This window comes from Anabrus simplex, chromosome 7 (assembly GCF_040414725.1).
Source record: "Anabrus simplex isolate iqAnaSimp1 chromosome 7, ASM4041472v1, whole genome shotgun sequence".
Taxonomy (NCBI): domain Eukaryota; kingdom Metazoa; phylum Arthropoda; class Insecta; order Orthoptera; family Tettigoniidae; genus Anabrus; species Anabrus simplex.
The window spans coordinates 178,986,261-179,005,099 of record NC_090271.1 but is presented as its reverse complement, the minus strand read 5'-3'; the positions used below and the strand labels follow the sequence as shown (position 1 = coordinate 179,005,099).

General features: G+C 38.3%; 1 protein-coding gene across 5 annotated transcripts in view; it reads left to right on the top strand.

Moving 5' to 3' along the window:
* The window catches only part of LOC136877770 (paramyosin), a 652,246-nt gene that overhangs the window by 613,979 nt on the left and 19,428 nt on the right, over positions 1-18,839 (top strand). For 3 of the 5 annotated variants that reach the window (XM_068228645.1, XM_068228647.1, XM_068228644.1), the window contains 3 exons: positions 3,562-3,714; positions 6,849-6,944; positions 7,789-7,926. In XM_068228645.1, the coding sequence (XP_068084746.1) occupies positions 3,562-3,714; positions 6,849-6,944; positions 7,789-7,926 (387 nt within the window). Of the gene's footprint in view, positions 1-3,561; positions 3,715-6,848; positions 6,945-7,788; positions 7,927-18,839 lie in introns of those variants that run through there. The other 2 variants (XR_011018593.1, XM_068228646.1) reach the window with 2 other exon arrangements.

Here is an 18,839-nt window from a genome sequence, read left to right as displayed (position 1 = left end):
GGGCTCGGATAATTGGGCTCTGTGAGGCTGGATTATCGCTAAGGACTGTCGCTGCATGTGTTGGCCGACAGGCATCTACGGTACAACGTGTATGGCAGCTGTGGTCAAATGAAGGTACCCACACTCGTAGACCTGGCACAGGCCCAGCGGGACAGACAACTGTGAGAGAGGATCGCCGCACCATTCGGATGGCCCGGGTGGAACCCCATGCAACAGCAATGCAAATTCGAGCAGCTGTAGCACCCCATGTTACACAACGAACAGTTGGTAATTGCCTGCGTGCAGGTGGCTTACGAGCCCGTGTCCCTGCAGAAGGTGTTCCATTGGCCCCACAATAGCGACGTGTAAGGCTGGCCTGGTGTCAAGAAAGATCGACGTGGGTTGACGAATGGCATAGGGTCGTCTTTAGTGATGAATCGTGCTTCTGTCTTGCCCGCAGTGATCGCCGGAATCGTGTGCATCGACGTACCGGGGAGAGGGGCCGCCCAGATCTTATTGTCGAGAGGAACACAGGGCCACACCAAGCATTATGGTCTGGGAAGCTATTGGGTTTAATGTGAAATCACAATTAGTGCTTGTTGAGGGCACTAGGACTGCTCGACAGTACGTTGATAGGGTACTCAATCCAGTGGTTGTCCCTATGATGGCGAACATTGCTAATGGGATGTTTCAGCAGGACAATGCCCGGGTTCACACTGCATGCATCTCCAGAGAAGCTCTCCACGATATCACAACCTTAGAATGGCCCGCCAGATCCCCGGACCTCAGTGCTATTGAGCATGTGTGGGACATGATGGGTCGACAACTGGCCAACTGTCCTCAGCCACCCACAACTCTGGAACAACTGACCCGTGCAGTGCAGCAAGCATGGGCCACAATTCCTCAGGAAGCGATCCAGGGCCTTATTGACTCCATGCCTCGACGAATTCATCAATGTATTGCAACTTGTGGTGGGCATATCCTGTATTGATTGTTGTCCAAACTTGCGATCAAAGGGACCTGAAAGTGTAATAATCAAATCACAACTGAACACTCGTCCTGCATGTTCAATTGCAGCAATGTAGCACCGCTACTTCTGGGTGTTGCAATTTCCATTTTCTTCAGTGTACTACACAGGAAACTTATCTTATATCTCGTCTCTCCTCTGGGGATTGCTGGCTTCTGCTTACTTGTTATGCCATCTCCATGTGGCTGGATTCCACCTCTCGAGACGTTATCTCTGGCCCCATGGCATGGTACTGCTTGACCTCGTTATGGTATCCCAGGCAATCTTTTCCCAACAGTTTAGGCGGATCTCATGATGTCACAGCCGCTCATGAAAGTAGAAAATGACATTATACTGGCAGAATATATAATTGAGTCATTCATTTATCCTCTCAATAAATATATATTATTGTCTTATGTTGAAACTGCATCTGTATAATTATTTAACTGTGGCTTCTTTTAATAAATATATATCTTTTCCTCAGGCTAATTTCGGATTCCAATTGCTACTTTAAATATAATTCTGTGTTTTTAGATTGCTTGTAGCACAGTAATTTGCCCTTTCTCACATTCTTTCAGCGGCTCCAATATCTCCCTTCTCTAATATTTTGAATTTAAAGATCTACGATCTTCTCCACAACTTGACTTGTTGTTCTGCAGTTATGTAGCTCGGAATTCTATTCCGATCTACTTATTTAATCTGCTATTTATTTCCTTAACAAGGTTAGACTGCCTCTTCTTGCTTCTGAGTTGATTTTCCCGTATGATCTTTTCATTTCAGTATTGAGAATGAATTGTTTTCAATTTCTTTTAAACAATACTAGTTCCATCTTGAAGCTCCTTTGCAAGGTCTCTATGATTCTGTACCTTCTGGACGTAGATTAATCTGCATCTCGGTGAGAATGTATATGCATTTGTACTGCATGAAGCTGTCACGCTCCATTTTTGTCTGCTCCTTTTCCGTGCATATGAGCGCCTCGAATGTAACGTAATGGTACAGTACAGTTACATAATTATTCTTAATACTGAAATTAAAACATTGAGAAAAGGTGACTTGTTTTAGTGAATTACAATTCTTAGAGTTGAACAGCTTGAAAAATATTCATTTTCCTTCTCCCCCTCCTTGCCTCCTTTCATTTATAAATGAAAAGAGACAGTCTATGAATTATGAAGGGTGTTAATCATGCGAGGGAAAGACAATTTAGTAAGTGGCTTATAGTATAATCTGTACTTCTTCCTCAGCATTTGTTCCGCAGTGTGGCGGGATCCAAATTCTTGGCTTTCATTTGTCCACTTGACACACTCATATGTCTAGTTGGGGTGTAGACCTGCAATCTTCAGGTTGTTATGAACAGTGTTGACCCATCGCTGCTTTAGTGTTCCAGTTGATCGTCTTCCTGCAACTTCCATAGTCAAACCTTTTCCTGTGACAGATGTGCTGTCTGCTCGAAGCATATGTCACACCATCATAGCCGCCTTTCCCTCATCTTGTCTATGATTGGTGCAATTCCATACCTATTACGGATGTCTTCACTGGTGACATGATCTTGGAGTGTCATGCCCAATGTCCAGCAAAAGCATTCCGGTTTCCAGTACAGCAAGTCAATGTTCTACTTCTTTTTTAGCAGGCCAACACTTTGCATCATATAGTGCAGCTGAACAAATGGCAGTCTGATATATTTTTGATTTTAACAGCTCAGGAATTTTCTTGTCACAGAGCACACCAGTCGTAGACCACCACTTCAGCCACACATTACTAATGTGCTTGGCTGTTTTGATTCTGAGGGTCCCGTTGGCAGTGATGGTTGAGCCAAGATGTGTGAAGATCTTTATTTTCTTCAGTTCAATGCCATCAGTTTGGATGGTATCCATAACATTCGAATCTGTCGTAATGTACTCTGTCTTTTTAATATTAAGACGTAATCCGAACACCTCTAGAGCTCAGTCTTGCTCGCAGAGGCCAACACCATCAGCATACAGAAGGGTCCAAGGTGACGGTTTCTGCAGGTCTTTTGTGATGCTGTCCATGATTATGATAAAAAGCAGGGGTGAAAGTACCGTAATGTGTACAAGATTGGGAAATTAGTTTTAGAGGATCACTTGGTATGATAGTTTGGTCTATCATAAAAATAATACAAAAATAAAGATTTAACATGGGTGTGACAAAGAGAAAATGTGATATGTTTTTGTAGATACAGGTGAATACTTTGGATTCGCATTGAGAGGACAGCAATTTTTGTGTGGTATGCTATCTCTATCAGGATTGAAAATTGGGGCCTCAATGCTTGACCACTAATTGACCATTCTGTTAAAACCACAAACCTGCTCTGCTTGACCACCCTTATGAATGTGTTGTTCAAATGAAAATTCTTTATCATATATTAAAGCTGCACTTTATTCGATTTAATTTAAAAGATGTTTGTTTTTAACTGTTTACTGAAGGAAAGTGTAAATGGGATACCAATATTGCCATTTCTATTTATTGTAAGAAAGTCTCCTCAATTTTTAAAGTAATGTTTTATATGCAGAATACATTTTTGATCATGACTGAATTGTTTATCAGAGATTCTTTTTCAGGGTGGTAGTAAGCCTACTCCACCTGCAGCAATATCACTTGCCAGAGAAGTTGAGGAATATCGGATAAAGACTGTGGAAGCTCAAGCAGCATTAGAGGAGTTGAAAGATGTAATAGATTCCTTCCATCAAAACTTACAATCTCGTGAAAATCAGGTATAATTCCCATTACTATTTTTTCTAATTTTAGGATTGCCAATTATCTTGTTATTGTGTAGCTCTATCTTATATTTTTCTCTTTATCAAACCCAGTTATCAGAAGAATATCATGCCATATATAGTTTAAATATAACAAAACAAGAGGTTATTATAGTACTATATAATACAGGATAGGCAGGAAGTAACTAAGCGCTGAAAAGATACAGTTTTTTTTAACAAATTTATTGAAATTATTTTATGTGTACTGTATGTTGTTAAATGGGAATATGCATACATACCTCAAAATTTAATGTAGGCACCTGTGACATCCATAGTTTCCTCAAACAGCCAGGAATGGAATCTGCGGTCTTTTGGAGGAAGTTCTGTGGACCATTGGTGATAACGTTGCAAATGTGTGATTCCAGTTTGCCTAGTATGTGAGGTTTTGTATGGTACCTCATTCTTTGCCCAGCTCCTCAGGAAAAGGTCACAGTGTGTAAGATCTGGACTTCTTGCGGCTATTCATTAGGTCTATGCTTCTTCCATTTTAGGGGCTGTTAATTTTATTACCACAACTATTAATATACGGGCTCTGGGAATATCATTAGATCAGACACCTTTATTTGCATGAGCCATAGCAATCACAGCTCTTCTCCTTCTTCCCTCTCTGCTTGTGTTAGCTGTTACTATACTACTTACTGACTGAAACTTAAATACTTCATTCTTTGATGGCCCTTCCCCTATGATTATCTTTCATATTATATGGGTGAATCAACCACACAACTCATATATTTGCCCATATAGTACCAGAAGGAACACTTCCCGTCCTCATACATTTTATAGTATGTATTGAAACAATCTGTAGCAATATTATTCAGCCAGGAACACTAGCTGTCTGTTTAGTAGCTAATGTAATTGCTGGCCACCTCCTTTTAACCCTGCTTGGTAACACTGGTCCTTCTTTGGTACTCTCAACACTTTCTATCCTACTTATCACTCAAATACTTTTAATAACATTAGAATCAGCAGTAGCAATTATCTAATCATATTATTTGCTATTTTAGCCACCCTTTACTCTAGAGAAGTAAATTATTGTAACTCATTCAAATCATCCTTACTACTTAGTTAATCCTAGTCCTTGACCTTTAACAGGTGCTATTGGAGCAATAGTAACAACTATAGGAAAATCAAATGATTCTACCATTCTTTTTACATGTCCGAACCATCTCATTCTTGCTTTCTATATTTTCTGTACTAACTGTTTTATATTTAGCTTTTCTCTGATCCTAATATTTTGAATTCTATCTCTTCTTGTCTTTTTAACCAATGTTCTTAAAAGTCCGTATATTACAATTGGTATGAAATACTATTTATATAATGTTAATTTAGTTCTCTTGGGCACTTTTATCATCCCATAAAAGCTCTCTAGCTTGATGATAAAATGTTGTACTTTTACTTAGTCTGTTATTAATTTCAGGGTTGATTTCATTACTTCTATCCCAGATATGTAAACTGTTCTACATTCTCTAACAGTTCCCCGTCTATGTTCACTTGGTTTCTCTTTTTCTCTTTTCCACAGTGCATGACTACAGTTTTCTTTTTACTAATTACCATTCCAGACTCCTTCAGATTTTCATTCCAAATGTCCAGTCTCCTTTGTACTAACTTTTCTCCCTTTCCCCAAATCACCACATCATCTGCAAATACCAAAGCATTCACTTCATCACTACTGATACTCTGTTTTACACGTTTTATGATTTCATTATGTTGTTGCTCACTTCCACTATGTCTATAGGAGCAGTATTTGCAATTTTATGATTTCATCCATCAATATAATAAACAGTAATTACAACAGTGCACTTCCTTGCTTGAGACTTTCTTTTTGTATAAAATGTCTCAGAGTCACTGCTCCCCACTTGTACACGGCTTTTACTCTCATGATACAACATTTTTATTTTGTTAATTAATGATTTTGGTACATTCCTTTTCAGTGGGCATTCCCATACATGTTTTCTGCTAACTGCATCATAAGCTTTTTCCAAATCCAAAATTACGAAGATGATTTCCTTGTTCCTTTCCAGATGTTTTTCCATTATCGTTTGCACTGTAAATATCAAGTCTCTTGTTGATCTATTTGGTCTAAAGCCATATTGTTCTTCCTCTAACTGTGTTTCTGTTATATCCCTCAGTCTATTTTCTATGACTTTCTCCATTATTTTTAGCCTGTGTGATAATAGGGTTATACCTCTATAATTTTCACATTTCTTCCTATTTCCTTTTAGAACAGTGCTACATTGCTTCCTTGCTGCCAATCATCAAGTATCCTTTCATCCTTCCATATGGCATTGAGGGCTTTGTAGAGCCACTGTAGTCCAATGTTTCCTGCTACCTTAATCATATCAGCATTGAATTCGTCTTTTCCACTTGCTTTGCCTTTGGTCATTGCTTTCACTGCCCTTTCAAGTTCCAGTCATGTTATCAGGTTATCTTCTTTTTTTCTCTGTCTATTATTTCCATTTTCTTATTTCCTTCTTCCCCCTGAGCAGTTATCCTCATTATAAAGTTTTTCAAAATACTTTGCCATTTCCTTCTGAAGACTCTTTTCATCATGTACTATGGATCCATCTTCTCTCTCTATTGCCTTGATTTTTTCTTCATTTATTCTTTTCTATTTTATTACTCTGTATAATAGTTTCTGATTTCCTCGACTATCCTGCTCAATTTTGTTGGTAAATTCTCCCCAACATTTCTCCTTTATCTTCCTCGATACACCTCTTTACTCGTAGTTTCAATCTTTTATATTCTACATGTAACCTTTCTGTCTTATTCTCATCCCTCTGATACAGTTTTTGCTTTTCCTTATCCATTTCTTTTTTCATCTTGTTCCTTTCTTTTATTTATTTTTTATTTTGTTTGTTCACCACCATGTCTCCTTTCCCTTAACCTTTGCTTTTGTTTTCTTGCATACCTCAATTGCTGCTTCCACAAATGTCTGTCTTAAATTGTGCCACTCTTCTTCTTCACTTCGTATTTCTGTGTTAGGCAACTTCCTTTCTATGCAATCTGTGAAAAAGACTTATGCTGTGAATAAAAAGATAGACTTTCAAGTACCGTATATAAGCAGATCTTAATTTGTTTTTCTTTGTCTACAGATTTCTGACTTGGAGAAAATGATGACAGCTTTATTAGACACTCTGTTATGTGCTCAGAAAGATATCAGTATTTTACAAGAGAAGATTGAACACCACGTGAGTTCAGAGTTTTATAAAATTGATTTGTAAATTTTATTACTATATTTACAGTGAGAGAATTTGAACCAAGAACCAACTGCAAGGTATTTTTCTTATCATCATCTAAGACCAGGACAGATATCACAAAAGAGGTTTCTGTATGTATTAAAATGAGGTAATTTCACTTATATACCAGTATAACAAGATTTGGAAATATTAAAACCCGTTGATTTGAAAAATCAGTCAAATGGCACAGCTGGTCTTTAGTTCAAATTCTTTTTTTTTTTTTCTTAAACATTTACACGAATAATCCCCACCACCGAATAATCCCTGCACCTTAATTTTAGGAAGATACATTTTGAAAAAAATAAAATGAACTAAAATTTCTTCCATGGAGGAAATTGCAATAAAGTTTTGAAAAATTGACATTGACATTTATAGTCATGATAAATATAAAATTTCTAGATTGAAAATAATGGTCTTTACTGAATCATTTCTTTCAAAAATAATTGTCTTATATGATGTCCGGCTCCATGGCTAAATGGTTAGCATGCTGGCCTTTGGTCACAGGGGTCCCGGGTTCGATTCCTGGCAGGGTCGGGAATTTTAACCACAATTGGTTAATTTCGCTGGCACGGGCCTGGGTGTATGTGTCGTCTTCATCATCACTGCATCCTCATCACGACACACAGGTCGCCTACGGGTGTCAAATCAAAAGACCTGCATCTGGCAAGCCGAACTTGTCCTCGGACATTCCCGGCACTAAAAGTCATATGCCTTTTCATTTCATTATCTTATATGATGTATTGAAATCTTTATCAAGTCCATTATGGAATAATAATTAGTGTTATTTGATTTTCAGGAAAATATGAAGAAAGTGAATGATTTCTTTAGCAGTCCAGATGGGGATGTTTCTCAAAGGAAAATTAAGCCCAGTCTAGATGCATCTTGTGGAGAAATGTATGACCCGTATAGTGCTCTAACAACTTTTAATGATTTGGTAAGATATCATAATTTTTACTTTTTCATTATTTTTCATGCTTGTGCTTGTTCTCTTGTAATTCCTTAAATTTTGTGTCAAAATACTAATCTAGGCGAGTGTTGTATCCTTATTTGGCAAGTGTTGTTGTGTCAGAGGACAGAAGAGATAATGAACACAGCTGAGAATAAACATATTGCCTCTTGGAATAGTTAATATACATCATCTCATCAAAAGTACCTGGACACCTCACTCTAATAATAAACTGAAATCTACAAGGTCATTAGAACTATACTTATTGTTATAAATGACAGACCGGGTGAGTTGGCCACGCGGTTAGGTGCGCGCAGCTGTGAGCCCTCATCTGGGAGATAGCGTGTTCGAACCCCACTGACGGCAGCCCTGAAGATGGTTTTTCGTAGTTTCCATTTTCACACCAGGCAGATGCTGGGGCTGTACCTTAATTAAGGCCACGGCCGCTTCCTTCCCACTCCTAGCCCTTTCCTCTCCTGTCGTCGCCATAAGACCTACGTGTGTCGGTGCAACGTAAAGCAACTAGCAAAAAAATATATGTATAAATGTGAGCAGAGTGCTGTGTGTTGTTCATTACTAAGAAGTACCTGTAGAATGGGTTGTTCAGGATAACTTTGTAACTTAGAACATGGGCAAGTTGTTGGTTGCCATGTCGGCAATAAATCTATCAAGGGCGTTTCAACACATCTCAAGTTGCCCTAGACGACCATTGATAGTGTAATTACAATGTTGAAGCATGAAGTCAACACCGCAACAAATTTATAGTTTGGTGGCAGACAGGGACCACTGAGTGTTGATGAAGACGGACCGTGGATATCACCAGACACTGAGTGTAACAATTAACCTGTGAGCTTTTTCACGCTTGTCAAGCCAGCACCATGACTGTATGGGGGAGTTATGATAACTGGGGTTTTGAGATCAAGTAGCTGTCCATAAACCAACCATATCTCCTGTAAGTTCTGAAGAATACCACCATTGTACAATAATAAAGTGTCGGCCTCTAGATCCCAAATCATGGATTGAAACCCAGCAGAGGTAGTTGAATTTAGAAGGGCAGACATTTGGTGTTTACCCATAAAAATTAATTAAAACTCAGTTATAGATCACCTAACAGAGATCTGTTTCTTTGCCGTCGGGTACTGTAAAACACAGTGTCAAAATTGATATGCAGGCAGCCTAAAAATTGTCAAATAAAACATACCTGCACTCAGTAGCTGATGCCATATGGTTATCATCATTATTACAGTAATATTAATATTATTATTATTATTATTATTATTATTATTATTATTATTATTATTATTATTATTGATAAGCCATCAGCACCACCTTCATTCTGTGGACTAAGGATTACAGAAATGCAGGCGAGAAATGAAAACTCGGATACGAGTATTGGCCGCTGCTGATTATTATTATTATTATTATTATTATTATTATTATTATTATTATTATTATTATTATTATTATTATTATTATTATTATTTTGCTTTACGTCGCACCGACACAGATAGGTCTTATGGCCACGATGGGATAGGAAAGGCCTAGGAGTGGGAAGGAAACGGCCATGGCCTTAATTAAGGTACAGCCACAGCATTTGCCTGGTGTGAAAATGGCAAACCATGGAAAACCATCTTCAGTGGTGCCGACAGTGAGGTTCGAACACACTATCTCCCGGATACAAGCTCACAACTGTGCGGCCCTAACCGCACGGCCAAATCGCCTGGTACTACTACTACTACTACTACTACTACTACTACTACTACTACTACTACTACTACTACTACTACTACTACTACTACTACTTGGTGTGGGTTACTGTAGTCATGTCCTAGTTCATGAACCATGGGCAATGGCTGAGTGGCCTAGTAAGTGGTCTTCAGAGTTGGGATACCATTTGCTATAGAGTAGGAGTGGCCATCTTGGAGTCATGGCCCTCCTTGTACTCAGGCAGCTAGGACTATTCAATCCAACAGTGGTCCCTAACCCATTAGAGACGAAATTCTCATTGGGAATATGTGTAGGTAGGGTAGCATCCTTCTTTACAGAATTTTTACTGAACACGTTCAGGATGATTTAAGAAAGCCTCAGACCTTTGGGACTAACGGAGTCCCACTACCATTTGCAGGTGAGGGTCTCCTTGGAAACAAATTGGCAAACAAAAATGGAAGGGCAGAGTGTTCATCATAAATATTATTGCACGGAACATACTTTCTCTTAGAGACGTAAATGAGGAAATGATGTGGATAGATTTAGCAGTTGGAGGAAGTAGGACAAGAATTGTCTCAGTGTACTCACCATGTGAATGTGCAGATGAGCATGAAGTCGACAAGTCTTATGAACAAGGGTTATGAATTTCATTTTTGACAAGTCAAGTCTTATGAAGCATTGAATGATGTTGTTGTCAGACTCAATAGCAAAGATATTATAGTGCTAATGGGCGATGTCAGTGTGAGAGTTAGAAATAGAAGTGAAGGAAATGCAAGATGATTAGTAAATGTAGGAAAGATATGGATACTAATAAGAATAGGAAGTATTTACTGGACTTCTGTGCTAATTTGAGATTAGCAGTTACGATTAATTTCTTGAACCATAAGGATATCCACTGCCACACTTTGTAAAGTAGACACACCAGATCCACAATAGAATATCTCATAACTGACTTTGAATTCAGAAAATCCATTAGGAATGTGCAGGTATTCCAGGGATTTCTCAATGATACAAATCTAATTATTTTAAAGATTGGCCGTATCAATACAATTCAAAGCCTAGTATATTTGCTAATACATCAAATACACAAATATATATATAAGTACAGTTTCAAGATTCTATTAATATTCTCTTCTTCAGCTTACAGATTAAAATCACATGAATGTATTCGATCTTTTTAGAAATGATGCCCTAACATAAAACTGGATAAAAACAATACCATAAAACATTAACAAAAGTTCCGACATTCATGTTATGTCCTGTCTTGTCCTGTAAATGTTGTGTGAGAGTTCATGTAAGGTATTATCTCATTCAAGTCACAATAAATGGCACATTGTTGACTGTGGAATCAGATTTAATTTGCCCGCCCGTAGTTTGAGCATACCTGTCACAAAAACGTGTAGTAGATAAAAATTAATGCAGATAATTCACTCAAATTTCATTTTCATACCATTGAAGGTTATGGCTTACCCATTCTTCATTCCTTGAGTGACTGATGGCTGTGGTACAAATGTTTCATTTGAAATAATTTCAAGAAGAGCGGATCCGTGTATTCTAAAAACATCGCAATATTGGACAGTGGGCGGACTATACATTTTTTATAAGTATTTCTCAAACACCACTGTATCTACGAAATGGATATATATCACTGTGGTTCTTTTGTGCCACCAGCCGCACCCATTTGGAAGAACCTGGTGCTTCACTCTCACTTTCTTCAGTATTCTGCTCACTTCAATAACTTTCACTTTCGAACTTGGATTCATTTTCCAAAATGTTGTTGTTGCCATAATAGCCATCTAAAACAATATCTGCAAGCATTTTAAATCTCTCATTGACATTACCGCGAAACTGCTTCTACTGCACAATGAATACCAAATCATCATCATCATTTCTTCGCTCCAGCAAGCCGGGTGCGGTTGTGTACGATCCTCCTCCAGCTTGTTCTATCCATCCACAGATGCTGCTCATATATGCAACACCACTTCACAACTCTAATTTCAAGGTCCTTCATTATCTGTTTTCCCCTAACATCACAAGGTCTTCCTCTTGGTCTCTTCCCAGGAACATTGTGGTCAAAGTATGTTCGAGGAGTCCTGTGAGGGTTCATTCTTTTCATGTGACTATACCATTGCAATCTCTTCACTTCTAGAGTCTCCAGCAGGCTTCTTTCAAATCCAAGCTGTTGTCAGATATCCACATTCCTTATTTTATCCATTTTTGTTTTTTGTAAACAAGAACGGAGAAACTTCATTTCTGTTGCCTGAAGACGACTCTTTGTTGGTCCAGTAAGTGTTGCTGCTTCCAGGCCATACCTCAGTATAGGTACTAGATATATTTTGTACAAGCTGATCTTGGAAACTAATGGAAATGTTTCATCCCAAAGTATTTGACGTACAGTGTGATAGAATTTGGAAGCACTTTGTATTCTGTTACTAATCTCTTGATGTATGGTATTGTCTGATGACAGAACACTACCTAAATACTCGAAGTTGTCTACAATATCCATCTCCTCATCTCAAATTCTTAGATGAACAGTTGGAGAGTTTCTACTCATCACCAAGCCAACTGTCTTCGTTTTGCTGATTTTGAGACCTAAGGTTGTAAAAGCTTCATGCCAGAGATCTAGTCTAGTTTGTACTTTCGCTTCTGTCTCACCCCATACCATTACATCATCAGCAAAAACCAGGGCATTAGTTGTTGGATCCTTTCTCTTAACCGCTTTTAAAACTTCATCCATTATGATTATGAAGAGAACTGGTGAAAGACAACTTCCTTGCTGGACTCCACTCTTCGTTTCAAACCAACCTGACCTTCCATCCTGGACCTCGACACAACACTTGGTTTCATCATATAATCGTTGTACTTGTGCTATGATGTCATCGGGCACTTTCTTATGTCTCAAACATTCCCATATATGCCTGCGTGGTACATGGTCATATGCTTTCTCGATGTCCAGAAAAACAGTTATAAGTGTTTTACCTTTCTCCCAATACTTCTCATAGAGCATTCTGGTGGCAAAAATGAGGTCTATAGTTGATCTATGAGGTCTAAATCCATGTTGTTCCTCCTCAAGTGTAGGTTCAACATATTTTCTAATCGTGCTCTCAAGGATGGATTCGTAGATTTTGAGGCCATGTGACAGCAGAGTTATACCTCTGTAGTTGGTACATTTCTTTCTATCACCTTTTTTCAACAATGGGATGATGACTCCTTGCTTCCAGTCGTTGGGTATTACATTCTCTTTCCAGATTCTATTTAGTACCCTGTACATCCACTGTTATCCTACCTCTCCTAGTGCTTTGATCATCTCAACATTTAATTCATCTGATCCAGTTGATGTGTTGTGTTTCAGCTTAGATATTACTGTCTCTACTTCCAACCATGTCAGATTAGTGGTATTTGTGCTGCCAAAATCATAAGGTTCGTCGTCTAACGGGGTGACATTTTCATAACAGTTCAGCAAAGTTTCAAAGTGCCTTTGGAACTCCTGTAATATTTTGGTCTTATCCCTAGTCACCTCACCATTTGGAAGTTCTACAGATTGGATAGATTCATTTTGAGTTCTTCTATTCTTAACAATACTGCATAACAGTTTTTTTATTTCCATCCTGCATTATTTTGGTAGCCAGATCTTCCTTGCATTTCTGATTTTCAACTAGAACCAACTGTTTGACGTGTAATTTTTTCTTCCTGTAAAGTGACAGCTTCTCCACTACTTCATGTTGATCTCCCTGCGTTTTTGCTTGATATAATGATCTTCTTGCACGGTTTTTCATTGATAGGCTTTTTAATATCATCATTCCACCAGGCAGTTTCTTTAGATTTTCTTATTTGACTCTGTCGTCTACATACTTTTTCTGCTGTACCAACCACAACCTTCTTTAGAGTATCCCATTCTTCATCTACCAATTTCAGTTCTTCTCTTGGCAACAACCTGCGGACACCTTCCCTGAATTCTTCCTTTACACTTGGCTCGGTTAGTCACCAAGTTTTTATTTTTGGGACTCTTTCATTACAGACTTTGGGAGGTCTTTTCTCTGCAATAATTGCAACCAACAGTCTATGGTCTCCACCAAGTTCTTCACTTGAAATGACCTTAACATCATTGACATTTTTCCATACATTTTGATCTATCAGAATATAATCTATTACTGTACCTATTTTATCATCCCAGCTATATCTTGTGATTTTATGGAAGTCTCTTCTCTTGAACCAAGTGTTACTCACTGTCAGGTTGTTTCTCATGCATAGATCTGGCATATATTCTCCCCCTTCATTTCTGTTTCCCATTCCATGAGGGCCCAGTATGGATTCATATCCTGTTCGTTGTGAGCCAACTTGTGAATTAAAATCACCCATTACAATTAGATTGTCATACTCAGTGTGTTCTTCCAAGTTATTAAGGAAGTTGGCCTTTTCCTCTTTTGAGCATCCTACCTGTGGAGCATAGACTTGGATCACATTGTACTTTTTCCCTCCTAAGTTCACAGATAACTTAATTATCCTTTCACTAATAAACTCAACTTCACTACAAGCATCTATGTTTTTATGTATTAAAAATCCTACTCCATTCTTAGACTCTACTTCATTTCGAGACCAGTAGAGACTATAGTCCAATCTGATATTCATTTTCCCAGTTTTCTTCCACTTTGTTTCACTCAGGCCCATGATCAGAAGTTTCCTCCTTTCCATGATGTCGACCAGGTCTTCAGTTTTGTTTGTCAATGTCAGGATATTAAATGTTCCCACTCTGATACTTTGTCTTTGTTTGGTTTGGGTAGCTGGTGTAACATCGGGCTGTAAACCGCCATTCACACCAAACTGATGTTGTCTTTGTGAATTCCTACATCCGAGGCTTGTATTATTCTTGAAAGCAACTTCTTCAGTAATCCCTCTGTTGACCTGCTGAGCCTAACACAGATGGAGATTTTCTTTCAGGGTTTTCTCCCTTAGCCTTTGGTGTCCAGTCACCTCAACCTACAAGGCAGCAGGTTGTACTCATATTAATCCCTGAATACAGGGCTGCCTCTTCCACCATCTCCACCGTACCGAAGTCCACCTTCTCCGCTGTAGAAGTCGTTGAGGTCTTCACTCGTAACCCTGAGCTGGGACACTTACCAGATGTTATACACCGGGTCAGTGTGCTCTGAGACTCACACAGGCAGGGGTGCCACTTCCTGGGTAGGGCTGCCTCCGAAAAGGGTTCCTACCTGCTACTAAATACCAATGAAAATAAACTGTTATTCAACAATTACAGTGTCACACAGAAATACAGACAGCATTGTTTACCAACAGTACATGCCTCTAATTCCCTACAGTGTGTATTGTTAGAAATTATATTGCAAAGGGAATCTAATATACAAATATTAGCAAGGCACTGCGTCATTGCGAGCTGTGCTCGTCATTTGATTTGTGCGCCAAAACACCACGCGCGACTACAGCTCATCATGTGACACAAATGGGTTAATATTAAACTCTTTTGCAATACCATACATGAACTCTCACATGATATTTACAGGACAAGATAGGACACAACATGAATGATATTCATGTTTGAACTTTTAATATGTTTTATTGTATTGTTTTTGACCAGTTTTATCTTAGGGCATCATTTTTTTAAGGGTTTAATAAATTTATCTGATTTTAATCTGTAAGTTGAAGAAGAGAATATTAATATATTCTCAAAACATGTAATTATATATATATTTGTGTATTTGATGCATTATCAAATATACTATGCTTGGAATTGTATTGACAAGGCAGATCTTTAAATAATTAATAACAGTAGAATAAAGACAGCAAAATCTGTCTGCAGGCAATAAACTCCATTGTCATAAATCAGCAGGAGTAGATGAAATTAGACCTGAAATGGTGATATATAGTGGGAAGGCAGGGGTGAAATGGCTTCATAGGGTAATAAGATTAGCATGGAGTGTTAGGAGCGTACCTTCTGATTAGACAAAAGCAGTAATCGCACCTATCTATAAGCAAGAGATTAGCAAAGATTGCAACAACTATCGAGGTATTGCATTGATCAGTATACCATGCAAGGATTTAAGCAGCGTTTTAGAAGGGAGGGTGCGATCAGTGGTTGAGTATACTTTGCCTTGACTTAATTCCTCATGGAAGATAAGGCATCAACAAAGCATCTGCATCTGGTCCTGTTGACAGCCAGCTTCTTTACCTCACTCCAGGTCTTGCCTTCTTCCATCGCTTCCATGTGAACAGATCTTCACCACATTTGGTTGGGTCTCCCTCTCTTCCTTTTACTATGCAGGTTCTAGTCCAGTGCCTCTATTTCAGTTGCTTCGTTCCCCTTCTTCAGTGTATATCTAATCCATTTCCGCTGCTTTATCTGTATGGCCATCTCATTCTCTCCCCTCCTACTCTAGAGTTCACATGGTTGGAGATTACTTCCGGCCAATAGATGGTAAGAATTATTTGCAAACAGCGGTTAACAATGGTCTGCCCCTCGGATGTAATTACTCCAGTTACTTTCCAAGTCTCAGACCCCTGTAATAGAACAGACTTGACATTACTTTGGAAGATGCAAAATTTGGTCCTGATAGATATTCTCTTGTTCTTCCACACCAGATATAGCTGAACAAAGGCATCATTTACTTTTTTAATGCGCTGCGAGACATCATGTGTAGCTCCCCCATCTTTAGCAACTACACTGCCCAAGTAACTGAAGCTACCCACATCCTCTATAGATTCACCATTGAAGGCAGTTGGGTCTTATTTGTAGGTGTTAATCCTTAGTGCCTTGGTCTACTTTGAGTTGGTCATTAGTTCCACCTTTTCCCCTTCCAAATCTTTGAGCTTTGCTTGCATTTCTCCATGTGCCACAGACAGGAGACACAAGTCATCAGCAAATTTCAGATCTTCAAGCCTATTGACCAATCCCCATTGGATACCACATTTCACATTTTGAGCCACATTCCACATTACCACATCAATCACAACCAAGAACATAGTTGAATACCTGTGAGCAAAAATGTTGTAACCCTCAAAATGCAAATTTTTCAGGAGAGAAGAAAAACAAATATACAATATATTGTTTGTGAATGCTTATTCTGCCATTGGCAATTAGTTTAAATGAGTTCACTAGTTATTAATGCATAATAATTTTGACAATGTGCGACTTGAAAAACAAGATGATGTACAATATTATAGGGAAGGATCCACCTTTCAATACTCCGTAGTAAAAAGTAGTTACAACCTGTTTATTGGGACCGGTTTCAACACATTTCAAGTGTCATCATCAGCCAATTAGCGAAGATCTTAAAACAACTAATATATTGAACACAGGCAAAATATTAACATTGTATCATATCGTAGCAATTCAGTTAATGTTCAAAACACAATAATCACAGTCAAGAGAGTAAACAGAACATCACTATCGATAGTCTTCCAGTTATTATTCTGCCCCGTACATCTATCTGACCACACCATTAAAGTTCTTTCTTCACTCGATTTTAGTACTGAAAATTCGGAGGTTATGTACTTCAGGAGGCAAGAGGTTATTTCTGCTGATCCACATTAACTGAATTGCTACGATATGATACAATGTTAATATTTTGCCTGTGTTCAATATATTAGTTGTTTTAAGATCTTCGCTAATTGGCTGATGATGACACTTGAAATGTGTTGAAACCGGTCCCAATAAACAGGTTGTAACTACTTTTTACTACGGAGTATTGAAAGGTGGATCCTTCCCTATAATATTGTACATCTTCTTATTTCTCTATTCAATACGGAACAATCATGAAGTTTTTAACTTTAAATTGAAAAACAAGATATAAGAGATGATCGTTGGATGTCCGTGAAAAAAGGCTGTACTGTAACGGAAGTAGCACATTTTTGTGGGTTACAACATTTCTACTACTGAAAATATTTATAGCTTTCAATATCATTTATTGTTGTTATTCTGTATAAAAATAATGAAACAGAAACCACACTTCCCATTGTTTAACAGAATTCACTGAACACCAACAATGTTGTGAGAATGTTTTGCAATGATGAATAAACATTACATTGTCACTTCACTTTGTCTTTAGGTTCTCATAGAAACCTCAATATTTTTTAGGAATGTATCGACACATGTCTAGCAGATTAGCTCTCTTTTCCGCAGATACAGGCAATGGGTCTTTATACAGTCTGGGTAGTCTATCCAAGCTTATTATAACAGGTGGAACTGAGATGTTGGTTTTACCTCTAGAAAGTAATGCTACGTTTGCATAGTACCAAGGTTGTAGGTAGTTATGGCTCTTGTGACATTGAAGTACTGTTGGAGAGTCTGAGGATATCTTCATCCAAACGTAGTCCATTATTTTGCAATTTGGATCTTTGCGGATTTGTTTTCCAATAGCACTCAGATCAATGGATCCATCTTGCTGCATGTAGCAAACCAAAAACCAGTTGCTTGGTCTTGCAGTTGTTATTACCTGGACCCATTCAAACGGTTCGTACACAAGATGGTTCTTCTTGTTTCTCTCAATTAATGCTGAATCTCGATCACAAGGCAAAAAGCTGTGGCCCGTGATTAGAAATTTTTGCTTCACAGATGTGAAGTACTTCAAGTTCGGCAGATACTAATACAAAACAATAGTCTTCCAGTTATTATTCTGCCCCGTACATCTATCTGACCACACCATTAAAGTTCTTTCTTCACTCGATTTTAGTACTGAAAATTCGGAGGTTATGTACTTCAGGAGGCAAGAGGTTATTTCTGCTGATCCACGTCTGGCTACATTTTCAGGCCATACACGCATCCACACCTTATTGTCTCCAACATTATGTATTGCTTGATTGTAAGTTGACGTTGATAGAATACTGCAGAATGGTTAAGGGTAGGACAGTACAGTATCGCTGGAGCTCTGTGCATATGACAACGTAGGTTTTGTTTGTTGTAGCCTTTTCAGTGTCCTTCTGCAGCATTGAATAAGCTGCTTCCGCCCATAAATGCTGCAGTTTGCTCTCTTCTTCTATTTTCTTTCTTTCAGTTTCATTTTCACTGTCTATCACAATACCCACATGAGTCCGAACGTGGTACTCCAAAGCGTAAATTATATTCTCCCCTGAATATATCTCTATACGCTCTCCCACTGCATTGTATTGTAGGCTTCTCTTCTTTAATGAGTTGGTAAAGCTTAGTAACATTCAAATTGGTACTCAGGCAGAGCTTTTCATTC